Genomic DNA, 21,401 nt, shown 5'->3' with positions numbered 1-21,401 from the left:
AATTTAGAATCATCAATTAACCTAGCTCTAACAGCTGCATGACTTTTCACTGTGGCAGGAAACCAGAATACCCAGAGAGAAACCACTGCAAACTAACCAGACTGTGGATTTGCACCCAGGACCTTCTTACTGTGGAGCAACAGCGCTCACCAGCATGCCAACAATGTAGGAAATACAGGGAAGCTATGATTTCCTGTTGAATTTTGTACAAATCTTTAAAGCCTCAGGCAATCGTGTTAAATACACCTGGGATACTTACATAAATCCAAGCGCTGGCCCCCTTTTCTCTTTTTTTTTTAAAATTTATTTTCTCAGTGTGTTCCTCCTTCAATTAAATCTCAATCACAAAAATGTGGTACTCCGAAATAAGGCTCACACCGTTAATTCATCATTTTCACTCTGTACCACTGCTCCTTATCAGGCTGTGTGAAGCACAGTAAACAATTCAGTTGAGGCCTTGAGCCATAAACAGACATCACTCACAGACATTGTTTTCATAACCAAACTGCTCTAGACCCTGTCCCCTAAATCTACACAAATGCCCTCTGGGTGACATGAAATGCATTTAACCAATTAAACAATCAATGGCTTCTTGTTGTTGTAACAAATTCTGTATTTGGACGTTTGTGTGCAGCATTTTGCGTATCAGCATAGCATTTGTTAGCAAAGCATTCTTCATTGCATCAGCGTGTGTGTATCACTCTTCATTTCACAAACGTGTGTGTGTGTGTGTGTGTGTGTGTGTGTGTGTGTGTGTGTGTGTGGATCACTTCTCAGTGAATTGAATCAGTATTTCGATTTGTGTGCGTGTGTGTGTATCATTTCTCAGTCAATCAACGAGTGCATATATGTTCGTATGTGTGTTTCTCTTAATTCTGAGTCAGTGTGTGTAGATGTGTGTGTTTGTGTGTGTGTGTTTGTGTTCATCACTTTCCTGTTCTGGTGTTCTGGGTAAACCATGGCCTGAAGCGTGCTCTGGGGTCCTGCCCTCCCCCTTTTCAGTCCGTTTGGGTCCATTGGTGCTGCTGCCCAAAGTTCTCTCCATACTGGTTCTGGCCCCAATTGAGGCAGTCCTTTTCTCCAGTGTCCTGCATCTTCTCCTTGTCCAGCTCCTCCTGAGCCATGCTCAGTTTCTGCTCTGATGTCTCCAGCTCTCACTGAGGACAGAAACCTCAGAGTCTTTTTTGTACACGTCAGATTGAAGTTTATTGATGTTTTCCTTGCTTTGCTCCATGGCCTTCTGCAGCTCTGCTGTTCGGCTCTTCTCAGAGGTCAGCTCCTGACCGAGCCCCGACACCTGTGCCTTCAGCTTATGTTCTTCTGCTGCTTTTGTCCAATCTGAGGTGCCTTCTGACCTCAGTTACTCCTCGTGTCTCTGGCACGCCCTTTTTGCTGCCCGATCATCCGTGTTGGTCCGTCACTGTCCTGCACAGTTTTAATGCAGTTGTTAAGGTCAGCATTCTTTTGCTCGGCCTCACCTTTCATCCGGGCTTAATAGGCGTCTCGTCACAGCTCTGTCAGCCGAAGTTGTCTGGAAATCTCCCCCGTGTAGTGAAACGGGCCTTGGATTTAACGTTCTCCGTCTCCGCTGCATGAGATCTTTCCTGCAGCACTGTTGACATTCTCAGGTTGTTGTTGTGGGTCCAGCTGCTGTAGCATTTAGTCAGGGTCACATCAAAGATGGTAGAGGGGAGAGCAAAGATGGTAGAGGGGAGAGCAGGAGTCCAGGTCAGCCTCGGCTTTCCGGGCCGACAAAGCAGCCTGTAATTAAGCATAAAGAGAAAAAACAAAAACAAAACAAAAATAGACAAACAGGAAAATGATGTTGTTTTGGCTGTGTTGTTCAGAGAGGGGCCAGGCCCTGTGTCAGCCTTCTCCCCCCCTTTTTTTGTTTTTTCTCACAATATAATCAAGTCATAACCCACCAAGTTGACAGGACAACACAGGTACACGTTAAAATTCTTAAGATCATGTTTAATAATTCAAAAAAGTAATTTTATTTCATTCAGTAATCACTTATATTACTCAATCAGAAGAAAACATGTCACAATTTGACTCTTTTAACCACTAAATTTATTATTTCATCACTGGTTTATCATACCAGTGTCTGTCTTTTTGAAGTCAAGTTGTTGTCCTGCAACCCAGAGAGTTTATTTGTTAGTAGTGGATAAACTTTATCATTTAACAACATGTGTATGTTAAGTTTTGCTGCTTTAACCTTGCTGGAAACTCTTCACGTGTTCATGAATGTAAGCTGTTTCTTCATTGCGTGTGTGTGCGTTTGTAGGTGGGTTATTTTAACTTTTTCTCCAACAAGGCATTTCTCTAATTGTGTATGTTTTTAATTTTGTTTCCCAAATTTTGATTTCCCACCTTAAATAACAGCATTCCATGTCTTCAGCCAGGAATTAGAGCTTGCTTGTGAGATTCAGGGACATATGGTGTCAAAAACAATTCAGTGAAAAACTTGCCTGAAAATTTCCAGTAATGGTAACTGATAACTGGAGGAGAAGATGTCCTTTAAGCTTCTTTTCAGGGTGAGGACAACGTAAGAGGTCAAGCTGTAAAATTTTGAGCCAGAGCTTGGCCTGTCTGTCGTCCCAATTTTGTTAGTCTATCCTTTTGCCGCTGTACTCAGGTCTCCAGGTTGAGAGAAATCCACCTGTATTAAGAGACTAAAACATTCATTTACTATTTTTCTTAAAACATCCATTTGGTTCATCTGCCTAGATTTTACTCTCTCTCTTGGTGCATAGTTCACACAGTCAGGCAGTTGCCTTTTATGGGCATGCAGATTTCCGGCCACCGACACTCACCCCCAGCAGCCACCAAGCCATCTCTCCCATATCAAAACTCAGCCAAACATCAAACATTCACCGTAGTCATTCAAAAACTGTATTTATAATATTATATTCAACAAAATCAGCGTTTTAATTACAGGCATTTATCATTGTTTGCAAATCATACTTATAAAACTCAATAACACGCTAAACAGGAAGTCCTCTGTGGGCTTCACAGCAGCCACCTCATTTGCATGTTCACACACCGTCTAAACTAGCTCGCAGCGCGCTGTCGTCACACACAGCCTCGTTTCACACTCAACTCTCTATTATATTACAAAGACGTCTTATATTTACAATCACTCCTTCTTTATCACACAACTCCTTACTCTCCTTTGCCACAGCTGCAACCTCTAATTTTTCTCTGCCGCACTCCCAGGTCGCATGACCTGCAGCGCCCTCAGCAACTCCTCTCTCTGCTTCTCAAAAGTTTTCCACTCACCCTGCACACCTCCTTTTTCTATGTTAGACTCAGAACCCAACATTTTCCCACCACTACGTACCTTTAAATCCTCCAAATGATTTCACAGTTTGCAACAATTCACGACACAGCCTCTTGCCGCACTTTCTCCACAACACAAACACTTTTAGACACAAATTATTCTGTTACTTTAATTGACTCCCGTACTTCAGACGAGATGCCGACTCTAACGGCGCTTTCACACAAACTACACACCTCCGACTCTCTTTCTCTCTCTCTCCTTTTTTTTTTTTTTTTTTTACACCACAGAGTAATACACCTAATTCAGCCCGTCTATCTCTATGTGGCTCCAAATACCCTCTTTATTTAATTTAACACTCGTCAGGGGACAGGCAAACAACAATTTCAACCACTGAAACGAGGAATACAACCTTTTTCAACCTTTTAACCTTATTTAACCTTATTTCTCTGACTATTCTTAGAACTCAACCTTTGTTCGCAAAATGTGTCTTGTTCTATGTTCTCATCCAGAATAAAACGTAAACCGTGATTACACAGACGTTTTCAATATTATTCTGTGGCTATGCGGGAGTCCTCAGTTCCCAAGTCACCACCTCGGCTAACCAGACGCCGCTGGACCTGACTGCGCGTCCACAGGCAGGAGGGTTGCCACACCATGAACAAAACCAATTTCCACAGGTCCACTAGGCATCAACCTTTGATCCTAAAATGTGTCTTTGCTCTAATGTCCTCCCATTCACACATTAACTGTCACTGTCCCAGTGTTTATATTTCACACAGAAACACAGCAAGCGCGTCTCATCAGCAGTAATACACAGAAACACAGCAAGCGCGTCTCACCAGCGGAAACACACACAGAAACCTCTGAGCTCACCTTTGAAAATGCAAGCGCACCACAAGCCAGATTCTATTTCACCTCTATTTCATATTCTACACTTTGGCCGCTTTTTGAAAGTTTTTCCACATTTCTTGCAACAGAAGCCAGTCATAGACAAAATTAATTATGTAGGGTAAAAGTGGGCTGCACTCTAGTCTCAACGTAGAATATGATTAGTATCTTGCTAGAGCCAGTTCCTTTAACACACTGGAATTCTAGTCTCAACGTAGAATATTATTAGTATCTTGCTAGAAAATTCCTTTAACACTTGAATTCAGCCTCAACTTATGTTGTTAGTATCTTGCGCCGAAAACCAGACACCGACAATTTAATGTGAAGATGCGTGTAACCCAGCGAACAGATTAATTTGGAAAGCCCAATATGCACATTTGGTATTCATAATACAACAGGCTGTGCTTACCTTTTTGATGTTTGAGCCGGCTCTCCGTTCGCTTTGTCGCACGATCTCACCACAGGCCAAATCTGCCCCTCCTCAGCACACCAAAAGATCCGGGTCACCGGCACCAAGTTGTTGAATTCTCCCAGTTCTTTGAATCTTTGGGCTGAAGGAAGGACACTTACTCGGTGTATAAATGCTCAATCAACAATCCTTTATTTCCATACAATTTTCACACAATGAGCATAACAACCATCCGGATGGGGAGAGATGCAGAGAGGGTCACAGCAAGTCTCAAAATGGCGATGTATTACACAGCTTTTTATAGTTTTCTACTAGCCCCCACCTGGTCGTAAACCTAAACATTCACACTCTCTTATCTGTTGTGGAGCCTAAGTTATGACCTCGGGCTCCCTGTCTTTCTACCTCCTACAAGGGTGGGGGCACAGAATGTGGTCTGTTTCTGCTATTATCGGCACAAGGTCTTTTGCACACAACATTCTCAGAGAATGATTTAAGCAGTCTGACATGACAAGAAAACAGCGTAAAACATTCACAGCAGATAAATGGTGGCGCCCACTTGTCTAACAGAACCCAAAGGATGGTCACATTCTTTTAATCCCCAGAGATATACTTGAACTTTGGTCTATCCTACTAACAAAATATACTGAGACATTTTGTCTAACATACTATAAGAATATACTGCGAAGGGGGTCATGTTCTTTAACCTAATCTCACAATACGTATATACACATACGCACATATACACATTTTCAATAACCCCATTAACACCTCAAAGGATACACAACCTACAAATATATATATACCCATACCAACATACCCGTGCACCCGCACACACATGAAAATATTAGACAAGAACACCCTATCAAATCTCTACCTCTTCCCTGTACCCTGTAAAAACCATCTCCTTAAACTGCTTTTTAAACTGCGCCATGCTCGGCTTTATATCTTTACTTCACTCCACACACAGAGATGCAAAAGCTTTTTAATGTTGTACGGATACGAGGATGTTTTAAATTTAATTCCCCCCTCAAATTGTATCCCCGTTCCCTTTTAGAAAACATTTTTAGAATATTGTCAGGAAGCAGGTTATTTATTGCTTTATATATAATTTGTGCAGTGAGAAAATGAACCAGATCTGTGAATTTGAGAATTTTTGATTTTAAGAATAGTGGATTTGTATGATCTCTGTAACCAGTTGTATGGATTATCCTTATGGCCCTTTTTTGTAATATAAAGATTGATGATAGCGAACATTTGTAAGTATTGCCCCACACCTCTGCACAGTAATTCAAATACGGTGCAATCAGGGAACAATAGAGAATGTGGAGTGATTTGTGGTCCAGAATGTGTTTTACTTTACTCAAGATTGAGACACAAATTTTGTTATTCCAGCTTCCAGTTTAATTTATCATCTATAATCACACCAAGAAACTTATGTTCAAGTACTCTTTCAATTTCCACACCATCTATATGAATCTGCACTGGTGCATTTCTAAGGGAATTCCCAAATAAGATTATTTTAGTTTTACTTAGATTTAGCGATAGTTTGTTCCTGTTAAACCATTTTTAAATTTTGCACATTTCTGATGTAATTGTATCCAGCAGCTCCTTTAGATTCCCCCCAGAACAAAAAATATTTGTGTCATCTGCAAATAATACTAATTTTAATATATCAGATGCCTTACAAATATCATTTATATAAATAATTTTGGACCCAGTACAGAGCCTTGTGGAACACCACAAGCAATGTCCAAGCATGATGAGGAATGGACACCCAGCTTCACAAATTGTTTCCTGTCACTTAAATAATTTTTCACCCATTGCAGTACAACCCCCCTGATCCCGTACCGTTCCAGTTTATTAATTAATATGTCATGATTGATTGTGTCATATGCTTTCTTGAGATCCAGAAATACTCCAGCTGCATACTGTTTCTGATCTATAGCATTCTTAATCTCCTCAATTGATTCGATTAATGCCAAAGATGTTGATCTTTTTGATCTGAATCCATATTGACTGTCAGAGAGTAATTTATATTTATCTAAGAATTTGTCTAATCGTTTATTAAACAGGTTTTCTAGGATTTTGGAGAATTGTGGGAGTAAAGAAACAGGCCTGTAGTTTGTGAAGTGGCGTCTATCCCCAGTTTTATACAGCGGCACAACTTTAGCTATTTTCATTTTGTTTGGCACTTTTCCCGTCTGAAATGATAAATTGCAAATATATGTTGGAGGTCCTACAATTCCTTCAATGACCTTCTTGACGATTTTCATGTCAATATCATTACAATCAGTTAATGTTTTATATTTACACATGTGTACAGTGTCAATTATTTCTTTTTCCTCCACTGATGTGAGGAACATTGAGTTAGGGTTCCTATCAATCAGGTTTTCACTACAGTCTACTGATGGCAGTGACTCAGGAATTTGTTCTGCCAATTTTGGTCCAATATTTACAAAATAATGATTAAAGCTGTTAAACCTTATCAGCAGTGTTTTCCATAATATTGCCATTGTCGATAAAGTATTGAGGATAACTTTGTTGTCCAGAATTATTTTTAATGATACCATTTAAAACATCCCATTTTCCCTTCATATTATGTTTATTGTTGTTCAATATTTTACTATTATACTCTTTTCTACATACAAGTATAATATTGGTCAACTTATTTTTGTATTTTTTATATTTATTTTCAGCATCTTTTGTTCGTTGTTTTAGGAATTCCCTATAGAGTGTATTTTTCTTTTTACATGCATTTTGTAAACCCTTAGTGATCCATGGTCTATCTGAATATTTGTGCTTTCTGTTGTATTTTATTGTTGGACAGTTTTTATCGTACAATTCCATGAATATTCTTAAAAATATGCCATATGCAATATCAATATGGTAAAAATGGTAAATGGCCTGTATTTATATAGCACTTTACTAGTCCCTACGGACCCCAAAGCGCTTTACATATCCAGTCATCCACCCATTCACACACACATTCACACACTGGTGATGGCAGCTACATTGTAGCCACAGCCACCCTGGGGCGCACTGACAGAGGCGAGGCTGCCAGACACTGGCGCCACCGGGCCCTCTGACCACCACCAGTAGGCAACGGGTAAAGTGTCTTGCCCACACAACAACCGAGACTGTCCAAGCCGGGGCTCGAACCGGCAACCTTCCGATTACAAGGCGAACTCCCAACTCTTGAGCCACGATCGCCCCAGTATCAGTTTCTTTGTACACATTGTCCCAGTCCTGATTTAATAGATCATTCTTAAGTGCATTCATAGTTTCTTCTGTCCTTACACGTCTGTATCTCAGTTGTTCTTCATGCTGATTTTTCTTATAATTAGTGTCATAAACTGCAAAAACTGGTAGGTGATCACTGATGTCTTTAATTAATATTCCGCTCACAATGTTGTTTTCCATATTGGAGCCATATTCCATACAATAACTTTGGAGCCCTTCCTTCAGAACGTGTCTGCGTAGGTTCTCAGTCATCCAGGTCATGATATTCCAAGAAGCAACCACAACCTCCCTGCACAACATTTTGCAAAGTGAAATTTGTTTATTGTCCCATCAACAGTTTACCTGCAGAATCGGTACAAATATCTTTACTTTGAGGAAGTAACACAGAAAATACAATGTTTCCCTCTGTGACAATGAAAAAGTGCTCATTAATATCAAAGGCTCATCATTATAATGGCCATAATGAATATAAATAACAGCAAACGAAACAAGTACCAGGATTCTCTCTAAGGCTACGTTCACTCGTAAGACGTCACACACAACGCGCTCTGTTTAGACCCAGACCAACAGTATTGTTTGACTGATGGTCTTAATATAAAGACTTCGGACTTCACGTTTCCCAATTTTTGCTTTAAGTTATTTTGTTATTTACATAATAATGTAAATAACCTAATAATGATCCTTATTGCTGTTTTAGAGGAGCGCTGCTTCAAAGGATAGTTGCAGATTTCTGTCAGAATCTGCAGATTATACAGAACAAATAAAATGTTCACGTTTCTCCAACGTTGTTCCCAACAGTTTCACTGGATGGACAGGAAGCGTTCACGATGTCTTCTCCGGCGCTGATAATTGGCGTCTGTCTCGTGTCAGTGACGTAAACGATTAACAGATGAACTGGAATAAAATAAAAATTAATTGAACTTTGAATTACATAAAGTTACTTCACTGACTAAACCCAAAATACATGTGCACTCAAGTAAACCTGAATCAAAGAAGAAACAAAGTTACTCAGCGATTAGGCAGCTCTTCTGTGAAAGAGTAGGTTAAATATTAGGAGCCACCATCAAAACAACTGGAGTGATGTCACCTGGAGTAACTGCAGATATATTTACATGAACTGAATATACCGTCCATTTCACAGATATCTTTAGTTTGGTTAAAGATTTTGATAAACACAGAAATTGATGAATCTGGAGTACAGAAAGTGGAATATCTAAACAAATGTAAAAGCTGACTGTCTACATTGAGTCTAAATTGATGGAAATAACCCAGAGAAGCTGCTGGAATCACTGAGCTTATAACAAAACAGTATAATGATTCATTTATAGCGCAGTAATACAGGTTTAAAAACAACAGGGACTAAAATGTCAATAATTCATAGTCCTTTTATTATTTAATTAACTTCATATTAGGTGGATTTGTGTGAGCGTGGCCGACTGATGACAATAACAGAGAAGCTGGAGGGAAAAAAGCTTTAAATTAGTTTTTATAGACTCTACACTCAGAAGTCAAAACAAGTGCGATGAATGAAATCCACATGTGCAGCACTGACAATAAGAAAGACCTTTAAAAGTACCAGGAACAAAACAAAAGCATGCAGGAGTTTAACAAACAAACTTGATCTACAAATTCTGTGGATGTTAAAATGCCTGCGTAAACAGAAGTGAATATGATGATGCGATTTTGGATGCTGATCATTTAAAAATGCTGAAACTTGAAAATAATCACAAATCCAACTGAAGACAGGTTTAAGTTCAATATAAAGGTTAATGTTGATAAAACGTTTGTTAAAAAACTGCATAAATAGGCAGGTTTTTGTAAAACGTGGAGGTTATTACACGGGGTTCTAGTGATATGTTCATTTAAGTCTTGTATCCATTAATAAACATTAAATTTGTTTCATGTTGTCATGATTTTAGCACTGATCTATTTTAAACTTCAAAAGAAAAATCAAAGTGATTACAGATATATTTTTCACAACAAAGCCCCCCCCCCCCAAAAAAAAGCCCAAACAACAAAAAAGCCCAAACAACACAAAAAGCCGTCTGTTATTTCTAATACAGATGCTGAAGTTATGAGTTGCAACTAAATGCACAATGCAACCACAGGTTTAACCCTATATAAGCATGTAGGCATATTAGAAGAGAGTGAAGGACAAGTTTTATAGACTTTAATAGACTTTACATGTAATTTCTATCTGATCATTGTTGAATCAGATATTTGTATTTGATGATTTTGTTTTATTGTGAAATGTCCCACAGAACAAACTGAGGTAAATGACCTTTGTGTTATTCAAACACTCTACAGGTCAGGTTGCGGTGCTGTGGATTTACTATGCTGGAGTGCAGTACAGTGACTGTAGTGTTCATGGTCAGAGTCAGGTTACATCTTAGGGTTCTTCCACCTGCTGAATTCCACTTTATGTCTGACTGTTCTCATTTTTCTGTTTAGGTGCAGAGGCAAGGTCACCCTCTACAATTTAGGCAACAAAATACAGCTTTTCTTACCTTTATGTTTCTCTGCTTGTGACGTACACAACAATGGTCAAGCTGAGTATTGATTAGAATTAAAATTTAGACTGTAACAAAGTTTCTATTCCCATGTGCTAACATTATTTTATTATTATATTAATGTAGCACAAGGTTCAGTTCGCCTTGTTATAGAGGATTTCAGTTGATGTGCACATGAATGATTTGTGTTTCCTCTGCAGGTGAAGGTAGAAAGTGTGTGTGAGCTGATGTGAATTGAGCAGCATGGATCAGTGTGAGGACAGAGAGGAGGGAGTCCCTCCCTCTAAAAGCACTCTGTGTGGGGAACATGAGAGCCAGACCAAAGCTCAGAGGTGAGATGACCATCTCTAACTGTCCATGACTCTTCTCCATGTCACAGCTCAGCACTCACATCACAGCTCCATCATTATTCACAGGAACCAGCCTGGACCTCCACCCAGCTCTGTGTCCTTACAGAGTGACCGGTCTAAAGATGTTGTTCCTGACTTTAAATCAGGCGTGTGTCGTCCTGCAGAGAGGTAATGTGTGTGTAAATGTTGTTGTGTGTTTGTGAATAAATCCTCCATCATGTTTAATGTCAGCTCTGTTTCACACACATGTTCATATGTGCAGCGCTGTGTGTTGGAGTGTTTCCACAAACACAGCAGATACTCAGAGATTATTTTTAGGAAGAGGAGATGTTCTCAAACTCTCTGTCCTGAAACTCCTCACTCAGTCTGATCCCCACTTCCTGCTCCTCAGCAGTGCTGCCATCTTCATCAACCAGGACAGAAATGAACTGAACTGTTGTTTCCTCATCAACTTCTTTCTGTCTGCTGAATCTGTAGTGAATCAAAGTGAAACGTGTGAAAATGCAGCTGTTAATGATCCAGTTTGTTAGATGAACGTGTGAATGTTGCAGTGTGCTGTTAAACAGTAACACAGTAACTGTGACGTGTCCTGATCTGACAGTAGATCATGTTTGTGTTCTTGGTCACATGACACAGGTCAGCTGTTCACACAGAGTTCATCTTTATAGGCTGGACCAGTTTGGAATAATACTGGGAGTAATGGTTCTTATATGGAGCTTTTCTCCTCTGAGCACTTTGATACTCGCCTCATTCACACATGGAAAGCAGTGCAAATAAATGCAAACACGGTTTTCCTGCACTCATCTTTTATCAGGATGATGTCAGTGTGAGCTGTTGTATGAAAAAAACAAGTATGAAAAAAGTGTTTCACAGTTTTACTTTGAAAAACAAACAAACTGTGCTGCAGGTGAACAGTTTGATGGTTGGAATGAACAAACAAACAGACTCGCGTGTGCGTGTGTGTCTTATATATTAATATACTATATAATTAATATATCTTCCGAATCTGAGAGTCTGAAACTTGACAAAGTTGATTCAGATGAAGTTCTTTGAGCAGAAACTCCTGGATCTTTATCCTGTGTTGATCTAATCCTTCATGGTTCCTCCACAGAGTGGAGCAGCAGAGCTCAGAGGTTCCCAGTGGTCAGTCTGCCCAGCAGCATCAAACACAGCTGGACTCCATATTTATGGTCTGTACATGTACAACAACTACTTTTATTATTATTAATAATACATTTATTTATAGGTCCCTTTCAGAACACCAAGGACTCTGTGGACTAAATGTCCAAAAGAAACAAACTTTGAAATCAGACGGTACAAATGTGATCACAGGCAATGTTCCCTCTAAGCTGCGCGTGTGCAATTGTGCACTGCTGGCACGTCTCTGTGCACAGAAAATCTGCATTGCACACAAAAAAAATCCACCTGAATTGAAATTAAAGTAAATACGTTAACAATTCTGTTTTGCAGTGTTAGTCAGTGACTGGCTGCTCCAGCCAATGATGCGATTCACATTTGTATATACGCAGCTAATCACTCTTCACTCTTCGCAATATAGTACGCTGGTCTAAACTGATTTTTCAGGTTTATTTTTAGTATGTTATTTGCAATTGGTGTTTGTTCTGGGGAAGATATTGCAGACTGAGCAATAATGCATTTCTAATGGGGGCCTTTCTTAAAATTACTGGTCCCAGTAACAAAGGCGCTTGTCGACTCAGAAATTGAGGGAAAACCAACAACACACCCAGCAGAACATTATGTTATTTACACGGGTGCACATAAGTGGTCCGCATGTGCGCATTCACTGTCAAAATAAAAGACGCGCACCAGATAAGAAGTTGCAGCGCGCGCTTGCGTCCATATAAAAGGCTGTTTTTGTCCGCTAGAGTGGGATTTTCACGGCACATTCTGCACCACATCTCTGTGCGTTCATCATTTGTTTGAAGCCAGCTCACCTCCTGCAACCACTTTTCCGAGAATACGCGCTTCTTTTGTGGTTCAGACTCCTTCTGACATTTCTTTGGAGGTGGAGGAACACCAAAGTAATTGCTTAAAGGAGCTTCTTCGACATCTTTAAGAGTTCTAAACAAATGTCTGTCCTCCTCCTGAAAATCTTATGTACGCAAACACGCGTTGCAACTTCTTATCTTGTGCACGTTTTTTATTTTGACAGCGAATGCGCACCTGCGGACCACTTATGTGCAGCCCTGGTTATTTAGCTCGTCATATTGCAGCCACAGAAATTCTTTTGTCCATGAAACCATAAAGCTGCACTTTCTTTTTGCCTTATAGTCTGATTTGTCATAACTTTTCCGTTTTGTGGTAAGCTTTTCTTTGGCTGTCACGTCTTCACCCTGACCTGTCTTATTTGGCTCAGCAGAACTAAAATATATATCCTGCTGCTTTTACACACGCACTCACATAACGCTCAGCGATTCTCTGCGCGATCAACCTCTCACATGTTTAAGCTGCGGGAGATTTCACTTGTCATGTTTGCATAGTAAGCTAACGATTGATAAGATGATGTCAGAGGAATTGGTGCAAAGTATCATCACTCACCAATCAGTGCTGTCGCTCTCTATACACAGTTGGCGCGATTGCAAAGTGAAAGCAAAAAACAAGCGCGAATTCAAACGCGATTTCAATATGTCACATATTGACAGTGGCTCACCGATGCCAATGACATAATTACCCAGCTACATTTCTGAAAGAATGCAAAAGCATTGACATATATTTTTCCTATGAAAGCCCGACGTGCAGGGCAGAGATAGATTTTGGTAGCCCGACTGGAAAAATCACTAGCCCCGGGACGTCGGGCTAGCGATTTTGCGAGCCCTGCACATTAATGACAACGTGTGCAACCATTGGAGTTGGTTTGGTTGTTTGGTTTTCTTCCTGAATAATATCGTTGTATATATTTACTGCGGGAAGAAACGGTAAAAACAGCGTTTTATAAGGAAAGCACTCTCCACCTGTGAGTAAAGATGAAACCAAAACACCCCCCACCCTTTCCTATTGGTCGAAAAAAGTACCATGTTGACCAATCAAAACAGGGCATTTAGTTGTTTAGGAAGGGGGAAGTTTTAGGAGTGACGCCGTGTTTTGAGGTGTGAGAGATTTGTGACGTTTAGCGCAAATCTTGTGTAGTTAGTGTGTAGTGTAGTCAATAGTGTTGTTGTGTGTCACAACAATGAGGTGACTGCTGAATGTTACAGGTGTTACAGCAGTGACACATCTGCTGCTGTCAGGCCTGCAGGTATCAGGCTGTTGTTCTCCTTCATCTCATAGTGGACACAAATTATTTTTGGAGTGGCACAAATAATTTGTGTGGCATCAGATTTGATGCAGAACAGCTGATTGTTCTGGAAATAGTTTGTTTAAAAAACGCCTTGGCTGCATTTTTAGGTAAACAGCTGCAAAAAACTTTGTTTTACCTTTTTGAAGAAGTAACTATAGAATTAATTGCCCAGCACTGGTCATTATTTACTGTATTTTGCATCCAGAGTTACAGACTCTCTCTCAGACCACAGACTCATAATACAAGTCAGAGCTTTATAAAAATAGAAAAAATAAAGTTGTGTTTTCAAAATTGGAGTTCAAGTTATTTTTATTTCCAATAGTGTTAACATGCTACACAGGTCATGAACAAGATTGTTTTTAATTTTCATTGTAAGTGGGATAAAGCAGTTAATTAAAAGTAGTCTAACAAAAATGCTGTAATTTGATTACTTTAATAAACATGTAACTTGGATGGATTCGATGCTGGCGTGACCACAGTGCACACGTCTGCTGTTGCTCACAGTGGTCCAAGGGACGCTCAGGGAGTTTGTGTGTTCAGACACATGAAACATTAGAGGGAACATTGATCACAGGGAAACGTTTTAAACATCGAGGCTTTAAACAAAAACCAAAGAGAAACAGTTTGTAGTTGAGATCAGTGAGAATGAAGCTGAATAACTGTTTCTACAATAACTTTGAGCAATAAATGACAAATATGATGGAAATTAGGAGCATTAACACTTACTAATGATGTGAGTTGACACTCTGCCATATTGAGACAACCACATACACCACATTCACAGACTTAACAATGTGGTGTATGCCGTACAGTGCAGCGAGGAATGCCCAGACCTCTACATTGGAGAGACCAAACAGCCACTTCACAAGCGCATGGCACAACACAGAAGAGCGACCTCCACAGGACAAGACTCAGCGGTCCATCTGCATCTTAAGGATAAAGGACACTCTTTCGAGGATGCCAATGTTCACATTTTGGACAGAGAGGACAGATGGTTTGAAAGAGGAGTGAAAGAAGCCATCTATGTCCACTGTGAGCGACCATCTTTGAACAGAGGCGGTGGTTTACGACACCAACTCTCTGCCATCTATAATCCAGTTTTGAGATCCCTTCCCAGACGCCTTAACGCCCACTCACACCCTGGGCCATCTGACCTCAGGAATTCGCATGATAAGGTGGGGCCAGGTTTCACAATGAACTCACCCGAAACTCTGGCTGATTGGGACCCACACCCAGTTTCACACCTTGGCTCAGGCGATTAGAGGATCATCAGGGGGTCCTTTTGTCCCTCTGTGGGGGGAAACTCCCACTAGGTTTATATCTGGGACTCTCCACCATTTGACCTTAGAACTGAAGAAGCCTCTCGGATGAGAGGTGAAACGTCTTCAAGTAACTTAAAGAAGTCCAGACGCTTTTCTTTGCAAGCTCCTTTGACTACAGGTCATGAACAAGAGTTTTTTTTACATTTTCATTGTAAGTGGGCTAAAACTATTAATTAAAAGTAGTCTAACATAAATGCTGTAATTTGATTACTTTAATAAACATGTAACTTGGATGGATTCGATGCTGGCGTGACCACAGTGCACACGTCTGCTGTTGCTCACAGTGGTCCAAGGGACCGCTCAGGGAGTTTGTGTGTTCAGACACATGAAACATTAGAGGGAACATTGATCACAGGGAAACATTTTAAACATCGAGGCTTTAAACAGAAACCAAAGAGAAACAGTTTGTAGTTGAGATCAGTGAGAATGAAGCTGAATAACTGTTTCTACAATAACTTTGAGCAATAAATGACAAATATGATGAAAATTAGCAGAAATTAACAAATTTCCCACGTGTGGGACTAATAAAGGTTATCTTAGCATTAGCACTTACTAATGATGTGAGTCGACACTCGGCTGTATTGAGACGACCACATTAGGTGGTCCTCAACTGTAATGGAAACCAGTGGATCCAGTCCACTCGTGGCGACCTGTGGTGAGTCAATCTGAGCAGCTACTAATGGAAACGGGTCCATAGATGTGTTTGTGCTTAATAACAATGAATCACAGGATTTTTACATTACAGTTAAAATCTCATGTTGTTTGTTAAAGTGTGCAGTTCAGGGTTTGTTTATAAAACTGTGGTTTGCTCACTTTCCAAAGACCCAGCCCCCATAAAAAGCAGCCAAACAGCTCTAAGAGTTACACACACACACATATCTATCAAGTTTACTCTGGTCTAATATACTTGGATTTAGCTTGAAGAATGTTCCTGTATGAGGACTGAAAATGATTTAAAAAGTAGCCAATGTCCAAAGAACAACTTTGACAGACCTTCATAAAGCCTGCAGAGCAAAAGAAAAACTAGCTGAAAGTCTGGCTGCTCTTATGAAAAGTACAGAGAAATTATGGGTCGTTCAACACTTGTGCACAATATAAGAGTTTAAATAAATCTAAAGAATAACTTTAAAATCCTACAATCATACTGAGGAAATCATCTACAGCTAACTATCCAAGTGGATTTGTTTAAGACAGCTCCATCTGCTGGTGGCCCTCTGCAGGTGCATGAAAGGGGCGTGTTTATAGTGAAAGTAGTAGAGAAAGTAAACCCCACGGGAAGGAGGGAGGACTCTCAGCAGCTTCCAGCTCATATTCAGACATTTGACTTCTCACTGAAAGCAGCTAGTTTGAGTGTCTGTACCTTAATTAGAAGAGATAACATGGCCATAGTAATTAGAGTTGATTGAGCAATGCTGTCCTTCTAATGTACTTTATGATTTTTATGGACAAGTCCAGTTTTTCTGTAGAGCCTCTCAAGTTGTTGACAGCAGCAGTAGAAGTTCATGTGTAAAGCAGAGCAGCAAATCAGATCCAAATGTGTTGTTCACAGTGAGTGGGATCATCAGTGTGCTGTTATGTTAACATCCTGCAGCAGGATGTCTTTGGTCAGAGAATGGATAGATCACTAAGTCATTGTTGAGTTTAGGGAGACAGTAGACAGTTCCAGTAGGTTCAGCCAGCTGACACACAGTAGGTAAAAATAACTGAAGGCAGGAGCAGACACCTGTATGACTTTCCACCTCTCACATAGATTATTGATCAACAACCACTGATCAATGGCCATGAGTCCAGTTCACAGAGAGTTGGGGAATGGCTGCAATCACAGCATTGTAAGATGGTGACAGTTGTACCCTTAGGCGCCTCCTCCATTCAGAGATGGTCTTTCCCTTTTCACATAAATGGCCTCCTTGACTCCGCCCTCAAACCAGCGTTCACATTTACTCAGGCCTTCTTGATGTGATGTTCTTCTGCTTCCCTGGCTGCTGTGTCTGTGGGGATGGTGTTTGTTCTGTGTTGCAGCGTCCTGATGACGCCCAGTTTGTGCTCCAGTGATGATGAGAGTCAAACCTTAAATACAGATCTGTATGCGCAAACAGAGTTAACCTTTAAGACCAGTTGTCTGTACGATCAACTCAGTCACCTGTAACATCTCCAAATTTCTGGCTTTGATCATCAACCTGTTGATAGTTCAGCTCTGAACACCAGTGAAATGTTTCTCCCACTGAAATCACTGCATTCATATGAACAGAATCAACGGTGTGGAGAATGTCTCAGTTAATAAGATAAAGTCAAACTTATAATTGGTGAAGAGGTCGTGGATGATATGCTCCTTGATCGTAAAGAAGTGGATGTTGTGTAGACTGAAGTTCAGAGTGGTGGGTCATTCATAAAGTATTCTGTTCCAGCTGCTGGAGGACAACATCATCACTTTTGTGAAGAACGAGCTGAAGAAGATCCAGAAGGCTCTGAATCCAAATAAGCCCCAGTGCTTGGAGTTTCAGAGGGAGGATGATGAGCAGAGGAGCAGCAGAGAGGCATTTGTGAAGATCACAGTGGACTTCCTGAGGAGAATGAAGCAGGAGGAGCTCGCTGACCGTCTGCAGAGACGTAAGAGGATTTATCTAAAGATTTAAGCTGCTGGATAAATGAGACACTCATGACACCAGTGTGTTCTGTCATTTCTCAGTGGGTCAGAAATTGTGATCAGCATTAGTTAAATATGATTGTTGAAGTTTTATTTTTATTATTATTATTCAGAACTTCCAGCTGCAGTTTGTCATCGTAACCTTAAATCCACCCTGAAGAAGAAGTTCGAGTGTGTGTTTGAGGGCATCGCTAAAGCAGGAAACCCAACCCTTCTGAATCAGATCTACACAGAGCTCTACATCACAGAGGGAGGGACTGCAGAGGTCAATGATGAACATGAGGTCAGACAGATTGAAACAGCATCCAGGAAACCACACAGACCAGAAACAACAATCAGACAAGAAGACATCTTTAAAGCCTCACCTGGAAGAGATGAACCAATCAGAACAGTGCTGACAAAGGGAGTGGCTGGCATTGGGAAAACAGTCTTAACACAGAAATACAGCCTGGACTGGGCTGAAGACAAAGCCAACCAGGACATCCAGTTCATGTTTCCATTCACTTTCAGAGAGCTGAATGTGCTGAAAAAGAAAAAGTTCAGCTTGGTGGGACTTGTTCATCACTTCTTTACTGAAACCAAAGAAGCAGGAATCTGCAGCTTTGAAGACTTCCAGGTTGTGTTCATCTTTGATGGTCTGGATGAGTGTCGACTTCCTCTGGACTTCCACAAAACTACAATCCTGACTGACCCTAGAAAGTCCACATCAGTGGATGTGCTGCTGATAAACCTCATCAGGGGGAAACTGCTTCCCTCTGCTCGCCTCTGGATAACCACACGACCTGCAGCAGCCAATCAGATCCCTCCTGACTGTGTTGGCATGGTGACAGAGGTCAGAGGGTTCACTGACCCACAGAAGGAGGAGTACTTCAGGAAGAGATTCAGAGATGAGGAGCAGGCCAGCAGGATCATCTCCCACATTAAGACATCACAAAGCCTCCACATCATGTGCCACATCCCAGTCTTCTGCTGGATCACTGCTACAGTTCTGGAGGATGTGCTGGAAACCAGAGAGGGAGGACAGCTGCCCAAGACCCTGACTGAGATGTACATCCACTTCCTGGTGGTTCAGGCCAAAGTGAAGAAGGTCAAGTATGATGGAGGAGCTGAGACAGATCCACACTGGAGTCCAGAGAGCAGGAAGATGATTGAGTCTCTGGGGAAACTGGCTTTTGATCAGCTGCAGAAAGGAAACCTGATCTTCTATGAATCAGACCTGACAGAGTGTGGCATCGATATCAGAGCAGCCTCAGTGTACTCAGGAGTGTTCACACAGATCTTTAAAGAGGAGAGAGGACTGTACCAGGACAAGGTGTTCTGCTTCATCCATCTGAGTGTTCAGGAGTTTCTGGCTGCTCTTCATGTCCATCTGACCTTCATCAACTCTGGACTCAATCTGCTGGAAGAACAAAAAACAACATCCAAGTCGTTTAAATTGTTTGGAAAAAAAGAATTACAGAAAGAAGTTCAATCTGCAGAGAAACACTTCTACCAGAGTGCTGTGAACAAGGCCTTACAGAGTCCAAATGGACACCTGGACTTGTTCCTCCGCTTCCTCCTGGGTCTTTCCCTGCAGACCAATCAGAGTCTCCTACGAGGTCTGCTGACACAGACAGGAAGTAGTTCACAGACCAATAAGAAAACAGTCAAGTACATCAAGAAGAAGCTCAGTGAGAATCTGTCTGCAGAGAAAAGCATCAATCTGATCCACTGTCTGAATGAACTGAATGATCGTTCTCTAGTGGAGGAGATCCAACAGTCCCTAAGATCAGGAAGTCTCTCCACAGATAAACTGTCTCCTGCTCAGTGGTCAGCTCTGGTCTTCATCTTACTGTCATCAGAAAAAGATCTGGATGAGTTTGACCTGAAGAAATACTCTGCTTCAGAGGAGGCTCTTCTGAGGCTGCTGCCAGTGGTCAAAGCCTCCAACAAAGCTCTGTGAGTAAACATGTGATCAGGCTTTTATTTATAACATAAACAGTGTAGTGTGTGATGGACCCTTAAAAACTTAAACATATTTATTTGAATGATCATCAGCAGTAAATACAGTATATCATAGTTAATGTTTGATAGCAGCAGTAAATGTCATATATGGACTTCAGCTTTAATCAAAGTCATGTCCAGAATCATCCTGTAAGTAAAATTGTTTTATACAGCAGCTTTCACAGGTCACAAACCTCAAAGTGCTTTACAATAGAAACAGGCAATAAAAACACAGAAGATAAAAACATTAAACAGCAAACACTGAACATCATACAGCCTAAAACTAGTTAAAGGCCACTCTGAATACTAGAGTCTGAATAAATGAGTTAGTGGGACCAGTAACAGCCTTTAACTGGAAGATCTCAGATGTGAGATGAGCTGTAGGATTGTAGAAAATCAGAAATATAGACTGGGACTAGAAGTAAGGACTAAAACTTTAAATAAAACCTAAAATGAAGAATTATGACAGAATTAACCAATAAGAATCCATTAAATGGGAAAAAAGTCAGTTAAACTTCTGTAATAGTTTTATGATAATTTAATGAGCAGAGAGTTATTGATCAATATGTCAGCTAGTTTGGTGCTAATGCACTGCCTGGCACATGGAGCCCAATTGGCATTTGCAATAGAATACCAGAATTGATTGACCATTGTCAGTTAACAAATGTCAGCGTCATCCATTTGTTGACTCTCAGTAAAAAAACAGGATTTATTGCTAAATCTAATAACTCTTTAGTGCACCCTCATTGCAACTTAACAACAGTGTTTGTTTAATGTTTATCTGTCATTTTTCAGACTGAGTCACTGTAAACTCTCAGAGAGAGGCTATGAAGCGCTGTCCTCAGCTCTCAGCTCCCAGTCCTCTAGTCTGAGACAGCTGGACCTGAGTAACTCTGACCTGCAGGATTCAGGAGTGAAGTTTCTGTCTGAAGGACTGAAGAGTCCACACTGTAAAATGGAAACTCTCAGGTCAGGATTTAAAATTTTTCATTGATGATCACGTTAAACCTGATTTCTATTACTGCATAAACAGTAAATTGATTTTTAAAAAAGTCTTAATGTAGAAATTAGTGTCTGGGGTTTTTAGTGATATTTGTTCACTTTCTGTCTTTCATTTGCAATGAAATGTCCCATCTGCTCCTCTGAGTCTAAATTCTTTATTTTAGCAGTGCTTCATCAACCAAACCTTCTAGTTCGATTCCTGTATTCTGAAGGTTTTTACAGAGGTGTTTGTTCAGATATCAGAATTTGATTTTCAGAAACATTTAGTAATAAAAATATGATCAATTGATTATTTCTGACTGAAAAGATGAAATATATATTTGGTCATAGTGATATGACTCATTGCCTCACTTAAACATAAAATGTAAACAAAAATTCAAAACAATAGATTAATACAAAACAGAATTTGACTGTTGAGCTTAAAGTGAGCTTGAATGTTATTAACTTCCCGTTTTATTTTGGTAGTTATCGT

At 40.4% G+C, this 21,401-nt stretch overlaps 1 protein-coding gene across 3 annotated transcripts in view; it reads left to right on the top strand.

The window, feature by feature from the left end:
- The window catches only part of LOC148105978 (protein NLRC3-like), a 663,817-nt gene that overhangs the window by 627,082 nt on the left and 15,334 nt on the right, over positions 1 to 21,401 (top strand). For 2 of the 3 annotated variants that reach the window (XM_087837921.1, XM_087837941.1), the window contains one exon: positions 20,723 to 20,896. The exons of the other annotated variant lie outside the window; for it this stretch is intronic. In XM_087837921.1, coding sequence (XP_087694047.1) covers positions 20,723 to 20,896 — 174 coding nt within the window. The remainder of the gene's footprint in view (positions 1 to 20,722; positions 20,897 to 21,401) is intronic. 3 annotated transcript variants of the gene reach the window in all.

This window comes from Neolamprologus brichardi, chromosome 3 (assembly GCF_056152115.1).
Source record: "Neolamprologus brichardi isolate AB-2024 chromosome 3, ASM5615211v1, whole genome shotgun sequence".
NCBI lineage: Eukaryota > Metazoa > Chordata > Actinopteri > Cichliformes > Cichlidae > Neolamprologus > Neolamprologus brichardi.
The sequence above is the reverse complement of the archived record's forward strand: the minus strand, read 5'-3'. Positions and strand labels throughout refer to the sequence as shown.